At 41.7% G+C, this 16545-nt stretch overlaps 1 protein-coding gene across 2 annotated transcripts in view; it reads right to left on the reverse strand.

Annotated features, from left to right (window-relative positions):
- The window catches only part of LOC113173994 (SH2 domain-containing adapter protein F-like), a 103609-nt gene that overhangs the window by 17339 nt on the left and 69725 nt on the right, over positions 1–16545 (reverse strand). Inside the window, exons 3-4 of one of the 2 annotated variants that reach the window (XM_026377611.1) lie at positions 8875–9093; positions 7875–7973 (exon numbers count right to left, since the gene is read on the reverse strand). In XM_026377611.1, the coding sequence (XP_026233396.1) occupies positions 7875–7973; positions 8875–9093 (318 nt within the window). The remainder of the gene's footprint in view (positions 1–7874; positions 7974–8874; positions 9094–16545) is intronic. The other variant, XM_026377612.1, reaches the window with a different exon arrangement.

Genomic DNA, 16545 nt, shown 5'->3' on the forward strand with positions numbered 1-16545 from the left:
TTGAGGTAAACATCAGAAATACAGCATTCGTGTTACAAAAAGCTTTGGACAGTTACCGTTTGTTCTTCTAAAAGTTAAAATTGTACGATTATGTGACTGTTACATAGATAAACAAACACAGATCTTCCAGCAAGGCAATTCACAATGCTATTAAGAACATTTTAATGTCACTGTCCATGGTGCTGGAGATGTCACCGAAGTGGGTTAAAGTAAAAAAAAGAAACTAAATTTGGCGAGATTCAAAAACAGTGAAAGGTTTTACCGTGTATTCTTCCTAAAAGAGAAAAACAAAGGTACAATCCCTTCATAGTAGCCTAGCATTCCTATAAGAACACTTGAACAGCCTGAATCTAAAACAGAAAGATCCAAAACTATCTGCAAAAATATATCATTAGAAAAAACTAACATTAAAAATTCAAGAAATTTGGAAAGATGGCATTAAATTGGATTTAATTTCAGAATCCACCAAAATCTTAATTGCAAATTAGGCTTCATGTTGACGTACAAGACCGAAGTTGGAGCTTTGGCAAAAATGTCATCAGTTCTTTGTTGTAGTTTAGATGATTATTGCTCTAACTACTATTCCTGTTAACAGCTAAAGACTAATAAATCAACATTTAACACAGCATTTTATTCTAATGAGTGAACGCAATTATTTTGTCACATTTTTAGAGAGTCACATCTTCATCTGGAGTAACACCCTTTCATCTAAAGGGAGTGCTGGCTGCCTCAGATAAAACAATGCAGCTGTATTTATAACCATTAGCGTGTCACTGTCTTTTATTTGCTGGTATACAGGCTGGGTTTCAGTGGGAGGATGAGCATAATGCTACGAACTAGTGCAACCGGCAGCGAATTGCAGCAGAGTAGTGGTACAGGACATGCTAATGAGAAGAAATATCTGCAAGCTACTGTAGATGAAGGGGGAAACTGGAGAATATTCAATCCGACAAGCAATTAAATTGCTGGCCCCGCAGTGTCAGGGGGCTAATCTGGAGAAAGGTGGCTGGAAGGAGGAGCTGCTTGCTAACTACCCTGATGGGAGAGGTCTGTGCTGGTTGTGTGGTGGGCATGGATTGCGGGAAATGGACACAGAAGGTCACAAACTCTGGAAGATAATATAACTTCCTCCACTTTGGGGTGAAGTAGGGGACTCTCTTCCTATGAGATTAAAAGCCTAATACTCATTTCACATTGCCGATTAGCGTGTAATTGTTTTGGGAGCAGAAGGCATGCCTGCAGCCTCACAGTAAGGACGAAGAGACCATTTGGGTAGCTCATATTTGCTTGGTTGCACAGCTGAATAATAACGTTTAGCACTAGAAAATTACGGTAAACTGACTCAATAAGCTGGTGTTTAGTTTTTGCATAACTCCGGGTGACTAAACTACCTCACCTTGTAATATATTCAAGAACAGTGCAAGCCCCAGGGTCCTCCCGAATAACATAGGTGCCATGTTGCCACATGGATGAATGCATCTTTAAACTTTTCAAATTTAGTGACACATTCAAATTGACAAAAGCAGTTGCCTAAGCACATAAGAGCTCATTTACACATTGACCTTGCTCATCATGCTGCTACAGACGTTTTCCTATATCTGCCCCATCACATTGTGAAACATACAATAAACCTGTTAACAGCTATAATGGTTGATACAGAGTTTGACTAATTGTCAGCTCCGTGGGTGGCATACTGTGGTTTGTGAGAATAACAGGTTAAGTGCTTATGAGCCTGGAGATGAATATCAAGTAGAAAATGTAAATCACGTTCACACGTGTTTTCTGCTAAGATTTTTTGGTTATCAAATCTGCTTATTATAGAGCACATAGAGAAGAGCTGAAGAAAGGTGCTGTCCAAACAACTATGCAATGATTCGTAGTTATGTATAATGCTCTATACAGTTATATTTGTAAAGTGTTAAACCTTAAACACTGTAAAGTGCCTTGAGATGACATTTGTCGTGATTTTACAAATAAAATTGAATTGAATTCAGATTCTGTTTAATAAATGACTGCAGTGTGCGTATTTTACCTTCTTGAAAGACAATGTACAGAAAATAGCAGAGCCTAATGACTGCAGACTATTTACATTTAGTCATTTGGCAGACGCTTTTATCCAAAGCGACTTGCAAGTGACATAAAAGGTAAAAGGCAAGTGTAAGAAGGTCTTGTCTGAGGACCCCTACTGGAGGTAGGCCACAGCCGGGATTCGAACCCCGGTATCCAGAGATCTTAACTCCTACACTATGCAGCCGCCTATCTCTGAAGTAATGTTGCAAAGATGAACAAATTAAGTGTAAATGCCACCTCTCCTCGGCAGAATCCTCAATCCACAGTAGTGCAGAATTTTTCCTGTTGACACTGGGATAGAGGCTAATAATAATTCTCAATTGAAGCAGCGCCTCTCACTCCAGTTAACTACACAAACATATCCATGCTAGGACTGTCAATAGGAAAATTCAATGTCAGTTCAACAGCTTCATGTGTCACTCACATGTCCTACTAGCTCTGGTTAAATAAAACATCAGTTGGGACAATGGACAGCTGGACTATCAGTCTGAGTACCATCATTCAGTGAACTGGAGTGTTGTAAACACTGCAGCTGATAAATTATGTGCTTTACTGCTATGATGACGGTACAGTTCATCAAAAGAACCTGAGAGTACTCCAACAGTGGACAAGTCCCTTCGTTTTTATAGGAGTTTAACTTCTTTTGTTCTTCCTGGAGGAGGTCTATTTTTAAAGCAAGGTATTTGTTTACCCAGGCTTTTCATTAGCCCATGGCACTTCATCATTGTAAACAGTGCAGCACTATAAATCACCAGCTATGCTTGTTTCCACCAATGCCATTTAATTTAGTTCTGCTTAATTTGGTTGGCTAATTGCATGCATATTCAAACAAGGTGGAAGATTGTGATGTTTATGCCGAGCATTATGAGCAGAAAAGCTCAGAAGACAAAAACCAGTCTCTTCTGAAGACATGTTTGTTCCATCGGCACTAAAATCATTACAGATAACAACTGTGTAATGCTCCGGGGGAACTGAAATGCCACCTCATAATTCTCTGAGTACTGTATCCGTCACATTATACGCTCCTGCTCTCTTTCAAACTGCAGATCTGGTCTGTATTGAAGGACTACGTGTTTGCATTAAAAATGAAAGTGGCAGAGAAAATGGGTTATGGGGACCAGATGACAGGTAGGCCTTTTCCTTGCTCTTGAAGGAAGAAAAGAAAAAGATGGGTTAGTGACAGGCGGCCAGCAGGAGCTTCCATTGGGCTTGCTGGTTGTGTACGGCTTCTATATTTTGTGCAGGAGGTTTACAGTGTTGTTATGTGTGGCCAATGTGTGTGAGTGAAGATAAGACCCGTGGCAGGGCGCTGAGAAAGAACGCAGGACACATTTGAGGCTCATGAAAGAGGGCTGTCAGGAAGGTTATCAGCAGGGTGTTGCAGCCGAGGCCAGGAGGACGAGGAGTGACAGAGAGTGTTGGGGAAACCAGATCATCCAAGCAGAGAGACGGAGTCAAGGCGCCCACAAAACAACAGGCTCTAACCCAATGGCAAAAAAGCAGAGGCAAGACCATAACTGATTCAATTATTTAGTTTATGGCATTAGACTTGGGCCTCAAATTTCTGGGTCATTAAACCCAGAAAGATTCAATAAAAAAACCATAAAGCACCCCAAGACTTGAGGGAGCAAGTGACATCGCCTTTGCTTATCTCCCATGTTAAATGCATGGTACCCTACTGGCCAGAAGCCAAGTGAAAGGAGTTACTAGCAGGTAACAGAGGGCAAGGAGATTAAGTAACAATGACTCTCAATCCCATTCCTGCTGTGACGAGGTTCAGATTTCTGACAGTGGCGTGCCTATGTCTCAGTGTTTGAGTGAGAATGCCATATACATAGCTATATACAAGCACATGGGCTTACACTGATTGACACAAACACGCACTTCTCCAAATGGTCGATTTCTAGTGGGTCTTTGACACTCTTCACCTCCAGGCTCATCCATCACCTACTCAGCAGCTAGAAGGGAGGCAGGAAAGCGGTTGTTACAAGTGTGCGTATTTGTTATCGAAAAGGGGGAACTGCAAGGGTGAGTGATTAACCGAACCGCAAGTACACAGCCCCCCCCCCCCCCGGCACCCTAACAAGGCAGGGAATTTACATTCCATTGCGTATTTGTCAGGAGATAGGCCAGCAGTGAATAATAATATCAGACCAAGTGTTGTGAAAAGGCGAGTTTGCAGGCAGTGACAGGAACAGTGGGACAACTGAGGAAAAAGGGCTATAGTGGGAACATTAGTCTGCTCTTCTCCCCCAAACATTAATGAAGACAAATGGTCTTTTATACAGATTGCATTATACCGCTATAGTGCAAGGGTGTAGGTAATACTTGGTACTTTTTAAATCTCTTCAATCCCGTTTCTTTTTTACGTTTATCTTTTTTCACCATGCTAATACTTTGTTTGCAAACACTTCTATTTCTCATATAATTGTTATACTATAAACTGTGAAGGAAGGAAAGAGTCTCTAAAATCCAAATGGTAAACAGTCTCATTAATCACGGATATTACACAGCCATAAAGTGCTTCAGCAACTATAGAAACAGAGCAACAGAGGAAAACCTCTCTCTGGAAACCTAACATTGCAATGAGCTATAGTTTTAGACAGGCTGCCTGCCCGGAGAAGTGCTTGAATCAGGCCTGAAATTGCAACATTTTTACTTGGTTCCTTCAGTTCTGAGGTCTGAGATCTGGGGAATAAATAAAATCACCACACTGGAGCGAAGCTGGGCAAACAACATGAGCACCTAGACAATCACAAATGTTGTGTGATTCCAATTTAACTATGTTATTTACAATCTTTTATGAAACTATTTAATAATGTGTTATTTTCTATTTTGTAGAAGAGCTGCAGTGAACCAGTTTTAAAGCACAAAATAGCTTCAGTAACTTGCCAAAGTGGTTAAGAAATTGGATGGATGGATGGATGGATGGAAAATCTAATAGAATGAACAATGGACCAGTTGGGACATATGATATTTGTATTTAGTTGCTCTTCTAAATAGGTGGTCAGCACCTCTCATGTTTGTTCACAAATTCCTTTGATTAGATTTAAATTATTAATAATATTAATGATAATGACATAATTTATTGAGTCCCTTGGGGAAATTGTGGTTGGACAGCTGGCAGACAGTGCATATTGGCTAATGCAGGGTTTTGGTGTCTTTTCCAAGGACACCTCAGCAGGTAACTAGGAGGAACTGGGAATGGGACCACTAACCCTGGGATTTGTAGATGACTGCTCTACTACCTGAGCTACTGCCGCCCCCCATACATTCATAATTAACACTAAAGTCAAGGTTTTTCCCTCATAATATAGGCACTATGTTTTACTAAAAGGTGCTTCAGCAACCAACATTGTTTAGAAAAAGTATCTCTAAAAGTTCTCTTACAATCAAACCCACAAGAGCCCTATGTGACAACCCAATTTATCTAGTTGCAAGCTCAATACAGATAGTTAAATATCAAGCAAGACCCTTAACCAACTCTAAAATTCAAGCCCAATCTGGACCTGACAGCTACTAAAGCAAACGTGTCTAGATGGTTCCCACTCTGAGCCACAGGCTTATGACTCAAGGCTCAAATTGTGTAATTCATTGTCAGCAACAGTAGGGTTATGAAACTGCTTTTAAGCCTGCCAGTTTGCATCCAATGGTTCACACAGTCATAAGAAGGGGGAACTCCAGGATTAACCAGGGTAACCTGACTGAATCTGACAACAGCACTCAGTCGACTTTTAAAGCAGTTCCAAGGGGGATGACACAGAATTGACTTATGAGGTGGGAATTACGGCACTGTCAACAGTCCTAAAGAACTGGCTCACAAGTGAACTTAAATACAGCAGCTGTATATTACTCACTGACAATGGAGGTAAGCTGGTTGGAAAGATCACAGCCTTGGGTGTAGGCACAAAAGTTCGAGTTCAAGTACTTTCTCTAAGCCTCTTGATGTCTGGATCCAAGGCCTGGCTACTCTGACACCTGCAAGTGCAACAAGCCTGTTTTGACAAGGCTTGTCCCACGGCTTTCTCATCTTTCTTCCTTTTTCTGTTGTCCAATAGCGGAGAATGATTTCTGCTTAAATTAAACATAATACAGACTGAAGAAAAGCAATAAATCAGAATACATTTTAGACTTGGCTTTCTTCTTTGAAAGACAACTTAAAGCCTTATCTCTCTAATTCCCAGCCAACACTTTGACATCCAATGGAAATTAAATTAACCATCATCAAAAGAGGGAAGCTGTCTGTAAAAGGGGAGTAGAAAGAGGCATGTGTTAGTAAATAGCAACCTAAACAAAGTCTTCTGAGTGCTGCTTGACAGAAAAATAATGAGGGAGAGAAGGAAAGTGATTAGGAATGCAGCATCCCTTATTTAACTAATGACTGGCAGAGGCAGAACAGCATGACTCCTAAGACCTCAGTGTCTATAATACACACAAGTAAACAGGAAGCAGGAATTAAGTGATAGAAAACATGAGGAAAAGTTTAAAGATAAATAGTAATATACAATATACATACAGTATGCATGCAGCTTAGATTACTCTATGCCAATCAGAGCTGCAGCCACAAGACAAAAATCATTTTGCATTTTTTCATCTATTGTGAAAAATGATCCTATATTTAAGTAACTAGTACAAAGGACTGTCATTACCTGCATCTTTGCACCAAATTCTACCTTTCGGCTTTATTCCCCTCCTTCTTCCACTAATAAAATGCAGGAACTTACCACTATTCAGTGCCACATAAGAGACTTTGAACACACTCAAACATATTACATATTATGGTCCTGTTCAGCGCCACCTTTGTCCCTCTCTACTCTGTTGTTGTGGCTGTCACTGTAGCTCACCTAGTCAGCAGAACAGAAATTAGAAATGATCACTGTGCTATTGTGACAGTTTTAGTTACTAAGTAAGTCTTCAAACACACGACAGCTGGAAATTACACCATCACATTTTGAAAAGACGATGTTATCAGGGAAGACTTACTGGGACTGTCCATCAACATGCAATTACTGACTGTATCTGAGATCCTAGAATTTTAGTTTCAAGTTACATAAAGAACCATCTTCAGATCTCTAAACCAGGGATTAATAATTTCTGTGGGATTCCAAATAAAGTACATTTAAAGATAAATTAAATAGAAAATGAAAATGTACATATATATCACTATATATATATATATATATATACTACATTTATTATCTGTAGTCTGTGCCTTGAATGCCACTTTCATCACGTAACTGGGAAAGTGCCTCCATAAAAGAGCAGTAAACTTAGTCAGACGTGAGTCAGCTCTACATAAATCTGTATTTTTCTGACTAGTTTTCATTAGTTTCTTGCTTTCCATAGCACCCATAGAGGTAAAGAACATAGATTCACTCGCTCCAACCCCTTAACCACCCCACCACCCCTTATTCTGAGCACTAAAAAGTGTTACACTTGTTACACTCGTGTCCACTGAAAGGTTGATTTGGTGAAAATTTCCAGTGGCAGTGCCATTTTTAGTCCACTCAAGGCACTGGGCAATCACATTAGCAGCATTCTGTTAATGTCATTCGAATCAAGCATGTATTTGAAGCGTGTGACCTTTTCTCAACCTTTTTCACAATCAATCAAATGCCGAATCAGTTAATAACCTGCAAAACATGTGTTTAACATCAATTTTAATGACAGTTTTTAGCCTTTGTGAACAGCAAACCGCACGGTTTAGGGCAAGCAGCAGAAAATCCAGGTATAACTGTCACAGCTCTAATGTAAACAAATAGAGAAAGACAAGAGACCCTCCCCAGCCCCATCTCCACTGGTACCTGTGAGGGCTTTAGAGGTGCAGTCCTTTCTTCTGTGGGGATCTGATCCAGTGCCACTTACAGAGCCCTCGTAGCTAATGCAGTCATAACAAAGCAGAGCTGTTCAAGGATAAAAAAGAAAAAATATAAAGAGAAAAGGGGCGATGAAAAATAGAGTCAAGGCTTGCTGACTTTCTTTTCTTGAATAAATTGAAAGACTTTTTTTTGTTGTTTGTTTTATTTGGGGTGCATATTTATATTCTAAAGTTGTATTTTTTCCAGGAACAGCCCTGTTTGACGTTATGGCTGTGTTAGCCATGCTCAAGCTTTCTATCGCATTGACTACCTGCACCTACATGCACCTACATGCACCTGCACAACCAATCATGCCTCAACCCCCAACCCCTGAGCAGGCATCAACTCAGATTAAACAGGCAGTAGGATAAAAACAGCACACAGAAGACTGGGCACCTGCAAGTGGACTTTAACATAGGGAGAAAATAAAGTGTTAACAGAGGTTAAAGCAGGAGCAGGAGGAGGAGCAGTGGAGGCAGAACCCCGAAACCTGACAGAAGGCATAATCAAATTTGTTAGATCTGGAAAAACAGACACCTGGCTTTAGTTAAGCAGACGAGAAACAGTTTCAGTTTCAAATTAAATTGCGTTAAAAGCTAGAAAAAAAAAAACAAAAGGCTATCCTGAAGTGAATTTGAACATAACCACATTCACTGTCTGAGCCTTTGACATCAGCACTAACAGAGCAGAGCAACAGATAAAGATGAAATATTTTGAGCAGTTGAAAGTTAAACCACTGTTTTTGAACAAGGGTGAAGAAGCTTGTTTTCCATATTGTTCAGCAACATGCATGCTGAAATCACTTTGTAAGGAAGAGCAAGGCAGCGTATGTAGAGTTACATGATTGTTTTAGATACTTCTTTTTGTGTTAGATATTATGCTGATGGTTATTTGAAGTTGCCTTAATAGGGCAGAGAAAATGTCATCTCTGAGCTGATTGTTGTACCTGCAAAAGCTTTGGAAATCCGCTCCTTCTTCCACTCCCAGGGCTGGTCATACTCCTCAGGAGGTCGCTCATCATCCTGGGGCAGTCGGCTTTCTCTTGGACAGCGCAAGCGCTCAGGGTCTGAGTCGCTACCGTTCTCGGCTGGCTCATACGGCGTGTCATAGAGGGGCAGCTGCCTTACAGGCCCTTCCTTAGGCCCTCTTCCACCAGATCGTATTTCTACAAACAAGGATAAAGACTGGTTGTTAATGCTAGGTTTGTGCTATAACAGTTTATAGATGAAAATGGCACAGTGGGGCAGAACACCGTCAGCATATGAGAAATGAGGATTTATGACTGTAGGGGCACTTACAAAGAACTAAAGCAACACATTTTACAAAGCCTGACATGCACATTTCATGTATAGCTAACAGTATGATGAAGGATCAAGCATTTTTAAACTGATCTGACAGGGAGATAAAATAGTTTCCCATTAAAAGTTTCAGCTACTTGCCTCCTTGTTGTTACATAGTTGAAATTGGAGCCAGGGACATCAGTGTGCAGGCTAAGCACAGACTATAAACAATATGAATGTATGGAGGACACTTTCTCTGTCTTACCCTCATCTACATGCCATGTTTGAGTCTCCCATATCTCCCAGTGAAAATCATGGAGCAGAATTGTAAATGTTGATAGGGTGTGTGATGGTAAGACAGAGGCTTCTTAAATATGACGGTGGCAGTTGGCTGTTAATGAATTGATGACAGTAGAAAGGGGGAGTTGAAGAAAAGGTAAAAGAGAGCCTGTGAGGCTGAACACCCACAAAAGCACACAGTGTAACCTCCCTGAGTACAGCAAAATAACACACCAGCTCTGCCTTGCCCTGGGCTACAAATGTCTGCTGTGTCAGAAAAGAGGTGAAGAGAAAGCACCAATTTCCTTTCTCACTTTGCTCCCTCTATGTTTCCTTTTCAAAACAATGAACACCAAACTCAGCATTTAATGTCTCTTTTAAACCAACGGCACGTGAATGTACATTTACATCACATTACATCAGCCGAAAAGTGACAATTTGAATCCACCATAGCAGTCAGGCAAAAACAAATGAGGACATATTGGTGTTTACTGTGCAATAGCCATGTTATTGAGAGGTACCTGCATGGTTTGTTCTGTGGTGCAATGTGCCTGGAAGTACATTCACCAGTTCTCCCTTTTTTTAAAAGTAATTTTCAGTTGTCTGTAGATAGATTTGTGTGCAAAATATACTTATATATAAAATCATGAATATGATTTATACAGCTGGGTTTTACTATCCTAAAGGATGTCTGGCTGCTGTAAAAGGTAGATGTGCAGGAGAAATATGGAATAACTTACTGCTGCTCTGCGGTCTTTATCATTTCAACTGTTGTCTGAATAGAAGTTTTTCATTTAAACTTTGCATATAATGTTTCAAATCATGAACCCAAAGCCTATATACATATCTTCTGTTTTCCACTTATGTTGTAAAAATATGTAACAGCACCTGCCCTGAACTAAAATGCATGCGCACCTCTTCTATTCTCCTTGTAAGGAGGGGAAACAGACCTGACTCCTAATGAAGCATCATGCACTTGAGAACTCTCCTCCTTTCGTCTTTTCTCTGCCTCTCCTCCCTTCTCCAATCTCTCTCTACTCATATGAAGTTGTTAGCAGCCTGCACCCTTCCTCCTGGGCCACATGAAGCTGTTAGCGGCCAGCACTAGCATAGAGTAATGCAATGTGAAGAGTATGAAATATTATGCCACACTACTGCATAATTGGCTCTTAGCCCAAGGGAGCTCTTGCGGAAAAATGAGCAATGCGTTGAGCCTAATGGAGCTACCCGCCGGTGGTGGAGGTGGAGGGGTGGAGTGAAGGGAGACTGCCAGGTCCCGTATCTCGATGTAATCCTGCATTAGGCAAACTCACACTCTTTGATCTTAGATGTTAAAAGGGCTTGGCATTAGGAGAGCATGGCATGATTAAGTCCTACCTCCCTAGCAGAAGAACAAATAGCTCTACAGCAGAAGAGGGCGAAAGAAGCAAGTGGAGGCTGCCAGAAAGGGTAAAATGAGGTGGGGAGAGGAGGAGGAGGGTATTGATGGTGGGGGGGGTGGGTAAATCTTGTGGGAAGAATCCTTTAATCTAAGGCAAGCTGCCTTCAATAAACTGCTGCAGTGGATTGAGACTCCCTGGTAGCTACCAAGAACGAGGCCTTGCATGTGGAGATAGGAGCCTTATTGACCTCTCTTCCTACCTCTGACTGTATCTTCTAACTTACTCCTGCCTCTAGTGTTCCTTTCATCCTTGTCTCCTTCTATCTTTTCTTTTCTTACTGTTTGCTCCTGTTGAGGCATGCTTGGTAAATTGGGTGGGGGCACATCTGTCTAGGCAAATTACAGTGATTGGCATGGCAGTGGGGTTGCATGTTGAAACACAGCTGCAGTCTATCTTCTGTCTTTGACCTATAGCCTTTGTTTAAGGTCGGAGGTCAAGCACCACACCCTCCCTTGGCGGATCTTGTACCTCCCCCTCCCCGGATGTCAGAGTTCCTGTCCAGATGCTACACGTCCTGTCTTTTGACTTTTGCAACTCGCCTACTTGGTCTCTACAACCCCTGCAAGTATTATAAGGGTATCTGGACAGTATAATACTGTATATTTCAAGCTAATTTAGTGCTACTAGTATTTAAATCATTTTCATGGGTTGTAAAGACTAAGCAGGCCACGTACGCTAAAAATCACAAACAAAAAAAAAAACAAAGCTTTGAAACAAGTGACAGATGCATCTCTCTCTCTCCCTGGTTCGTGAACTAGACAGATTAATCAGATGGGAGAAGTTATATTCTTTGCAATAAATCCGGGGAGGCTCCTGTTCCACTTACAACAGGAGGAGCCCTCTGGGTATATTACCAGTGCAATGCATGGGCAGGCAGAGAGCTCTGGATTAAATCAAGAAACATTAACTGCAACCAGCCTGGCAGCCGCATCCTGCCACACATAAAAGACTGACCTAGCCATCTAGCCTTCCTCACCAAGACTACTCCTGTCTTATCCATTCTCCTTCTCTGTGATTGCCAACCAGTAAAAGTGATTGCATTTGCAAGACAGTAGCCAACAACTGCATATCTCTGTTTTTATTACAAGGCTAAAGATTCTAATATGTAAAGGGATAAAACAAAACAATAGATTTATCAGCCTCTGTGGTTGACTGCCACCCACCCACTCCAGAGAGATATTTCTGCAGTGCTTGAAGTGGCGCAGTGAATATCTGCATTTGACTGATCTTGTGCACTAGTAAAGGATTAAATACAATTGACTTCACACCCCACAAAACAATGGCAAGGCAAGGATTTGGTCTTCCTACTCCACCAGTTAAGTCACTCCTAAAAAAAATTCTGAACCCCTGTTGCTATCGCCAGAGCTCAGTTATTAACAAGGTGCATCACTGCTGAGAGCATCCACTTGATAAGTATGAGGCAAATGGATAACTGAATATAAATTACACAGTAAACAGATAAATGAAATAGAAGATGTTTTCTGACTTCACACACATTAATTACCAAGGTCGTGTCCTCCTGCCGAGCTGCTCATGAATACTGATGCTAAAATGTGTTTTAGAAAACAGAGCCACCTGTGTGACACCGGCTCAGCCAAGCTTCCATGACACATATACACATTTAAGAAGGGTACAGGTTTGATCAACAAAGTCTCTGGAGCAAGGCTCGTACAGTATGTAGCAGACTTTTCTGTAGCTTTGATTTCAATCTGTTCCATTGTCCAGATCTGTGAATGCTGGACCAGGGTGATCTAAAAGGCAGCGGTATATAATTTGAGCTATATTGGGGCCCACCCACAGGTATTCCACATCAATCTGACAGGTGGCTGACAAGTGAAGGTGTTTGCTCCTTGACCTGCGATAGTCTGCGGTTGAGTGTCATTACGTTTAGTGAATGGAGTTGAAAGGAGGCTCTCGCCGTCGAGTGTTCCCCACAGACTTCTGGGAGAATAGCTACAATACGCAAAGACAAAACAATCCTGTCAGCTTTGTGCTCACATTTTGCCCCAATTTTGATTTCATTTTAATGCCTGTGTTTGGAAGGAACAAAGGCACCAAAGACAATAGGAATAAATTAGCATGTTTTCTTCTGCTGTATGCCTTTTATTCCAGCCCACACAATTTCAAAATGTCTCACTTTATTTGATATTTAGAGACAAAGTGTCTGCAATCAATAAGCTTTGATTGTTTCATTCAGGCTTATGCGTTTCTGTGAACTTGACAGGTCTGTCCATTCGTGAGAAGGATGTGCATCTGTGCTTGTGTGTCTGCAGGCTGCCGCATCTCCATCAGCCTCCTGCAGACAGAACTAAAGCAGTCTTGCCGTTTGTTCTCCGTCTTCGTCTCCGTCTTCATCCTGGCTCACACTGTGCCAGACTTGTGGTGGGTACACTCTGAGGCCTCTGTCTGCCTGTCACATATATACTTTTGGGAAGCTTGGAAGCCAAGGCTCAGACAAAGTCTACTCATGCCTAGAGAAGAGTATTTTGGGTGTTGCTTTTTCATCCAAGCTTGTTTATGAATGCCTTTCAGGTTTTGTTGTACGCCATACTAACTGGCAGACAAATCACACATAATGAGTGAGTGATATTTGCAGAGACACAAAGAGTTGGGTCGTCTTTGCAGAATAATGTTAGCAAACCTGTGTAAACTGTATTTCGAAGAAGCTTGTAGTAAAGTGTATTCAGACGTAGAAACAGAAAATCAATAATGCCAAAGAGAAGAATTGAGCAACTTGTCACATGTACTATCCTACTGAAAGCATGTCTGTGTGGGTGTTTGCACTTATGTATGTATAAACGTGCAGTTTCCCCAGATGGCCTAAGGGAATAAAGGCTGAAGTGCGTCTTCCACATCACGCTGTCATGTATATAGCTTCACTTCCTTAGGTCTGAAGAGACGACACACACAAAACAAGAAGGAGGTGGTGATGACGGAAGTAAGCCAGACAAAGTAACAGAGACAGAGAGGGGAGTGTCAGAGAGAGACAGCGGGGATGTATCAAAAAAATAAAAAAAAGCAAGGAGACAAAGAGCGACAGCAAGTGAATGGAGAAAGGGAGGGGAAAAACTGACAATTAGAAACAGGCAGGTGATGCAAGTTTGTCACCGAGGGAGAAATAAACAAAGAGACTAAGACAGGAAGTTGAGGAGCGTGATGGGAAGAGAGAGTGGGAGACCCAGACAGAGAGTGAGAACGGCAAGAATAATAAATATGCACAAGAGTGGAGTGTTCTCCATATCTGCCGCTCAAAGTCTCACTAGATAAATGAATTGTTAAGTAATTTATGAGCTTTGTTATTAACAGATCACACAATAAACTGAAATAAATCAGAAGGAGCTGTAGCTGGTTTACATCTCTGATGCTCATGTTACAAGCTTTCTGTTTTCAAAAGCTAACTTATACTTATGCACAGAGCACATGAACATGAGCCAACGTGATGGGACTGCTGCTTATATACAGTGTACAACAGTACTTTGTAAGAACAAGACAGATGAGCTTAAGACAGAATTGAGTTTTGTGTTATAATTAAAAGGATTGCTAATTAACATAGTCTGTCATCCAGGAATGAATAAATAACTAGATTTCATCGGATGAAGTAACACCGTTGAAGGACACCCTGTGATTTGAACCTGCCTCACTGTGTAACACTGGTCAGACCAATGTTAATGCCTGTCCACTGCAGTGCCACTGCATAGATGGTGGCATTGATCCTATGTGGGGCGCAATTGCAATTACAGCTCGTTAGGACTGAGGTGAAAGCTCATTAATAGAAGATGAATAGGGAGAGCGGCTTGGAAAGGTGCCCGACTACCTACATGAATCACAGAATAGCTCTCGCAAGTAACTCATGCAGCTCCGCAGTGAACAAACAAAAAGACGAGCAGTAGATCAGCAGTCTGACAAGGCAACAGCAAGTACAGATGAGATTAGTCATTTGCTGTTGCTGTCGATTGCACTGCAGTAATAGAAATTCCATTTGGACGACAGTCAAGCACACAGAAGCTGGAACCTCTTCTCGACACGCACTGAGGAGGACTTAATGTGAAGCAGTGACAGGCTGCTTGGCTGACGCTGTTGGATGCGGAGGGTCCCACAGCCACGTGGGAGTGGAGCTATTTTTCTGCAGGCTGTGGTTCTGAGCTGTGCTTGCTCTGTGGCTATTGTTCCAGAGCTGAGATAAGACTGGTGCTGGATTAGAGGAGAGTGCACCCAGAGTTCAGGTTGTTTATGGCTGCTGGAAGGGGAAGACAGCATGGGAACAGGATTGGTTCTGGGAAGAGAACTGTAAAGGGGAGAGGAGCAACAGAGAGAAGGATTGAGAAAAGATTTGAGGTTTGAGGACGGAGGAAAGAAAAGGAAAGGAATGGCCATGACAGTCAGCCATGCTGCATGCTGCCTAATCTGCCTGTGTGGTCGCAGTGGAGGGGGACAGGGGAGTCTGACGACACATGGACATGGCTGTGATGAATAGTCACTTCATGCCCGCAGCCCAATGGGGGTCAATAGCCCATTAATGGTGACAGGCCTCCAGCAACAGAAGGCAAAGTCCCATTTGCCCCCCCGCCACCTCGCTCCCTCAACCTTCAACCGGCTCACATTCCCCCAGGGAAGACTGAGACTGCTCATTCTCCTCTTCTCTTTTGGAAAGAGAAGAACGGAGACAGAGATGACTTGGGAAGGAAAAGTCCCATGTCAGGAGGCGCTTTAGCAAAAGCTTTTGTATAAATAGACAAGGGTCAAACAGAGGTCATATACAGTATGTAACAAAAGTCATTTCCATTTTAACTTTTAGAATGCCTGACCAAGCAAGATGTGCGACAAGTGTCTTTGTTCACAGTTCTTTTAAACATGTCTGGGTATCGTCAGAGCCTCCTTGTGGGAACTCAACACGTGATGTTTCAGTACAAGCACAGAAAATAATTTTGCTGCTTGGATCTCCAACCATTTTCTCAACAGCCCTCTGCAAAGCTTAAAGTGAAACAAAGGCGACACGCAGCTGTACATTTCCAGGTGCAACTAGGAAGAATCCTATACTTCTAAGTCTTTCCACTTTTCCACGACATTTTTCTTTACTGAGTGATAATCCGATAATCTCTCCCTGCAGCAAAACAATACAGACAGAAGCCGCAGCAAGGAAATCTGTGGGAAATTCAGTTCTGTCACCTCCAAGCTGAGCTGAGCTGACAGTCATTGTACTCTCCCTGGGCTGTCTCTCATTAGTTGCGATGGATGCATGCTGAAACGCCAACATATTTTACTCAAACTGGGTTACAGAGGACAGCAGCAAATCTTTTCTCATGGCATTACACAACCTGAACTGTGTATGACCTCAGTTGTACTATTAGTAACATGCTGGCCAAAACTGTAGAGACACTGATATCTCTAATATATCATGAGCACTTAAAAATAAAGCATGAAGCCGCCCATACTATTGCTGAATTCAAAAAGTCAGGGCTCATTGTGAGGAATATTAAGCATAAAATGAGGACGAGGAAACTGAAGAAAATAAAAATTATGTAACTAGTTTAACAGAAAAGCATAAATATTTATTATATAGATGCAGTATATATAAAAAGTAGTAGTTGTATCTTCCAGGTAGAAGGAAGGGGGAGA

This window comes from Anabas testudineus, chromosome 3 (genome assembly GCF_900324465.2).
Source record: "Anabas testudineus chromosome 3, fAnaTes1.2, whole genome shotgun sequence".
NCBI lineage: Eukaryota > Metazoa > Chordata > Actinopteri > Anabantiformes > Anabantidae > Anabas > Anabas testudineus.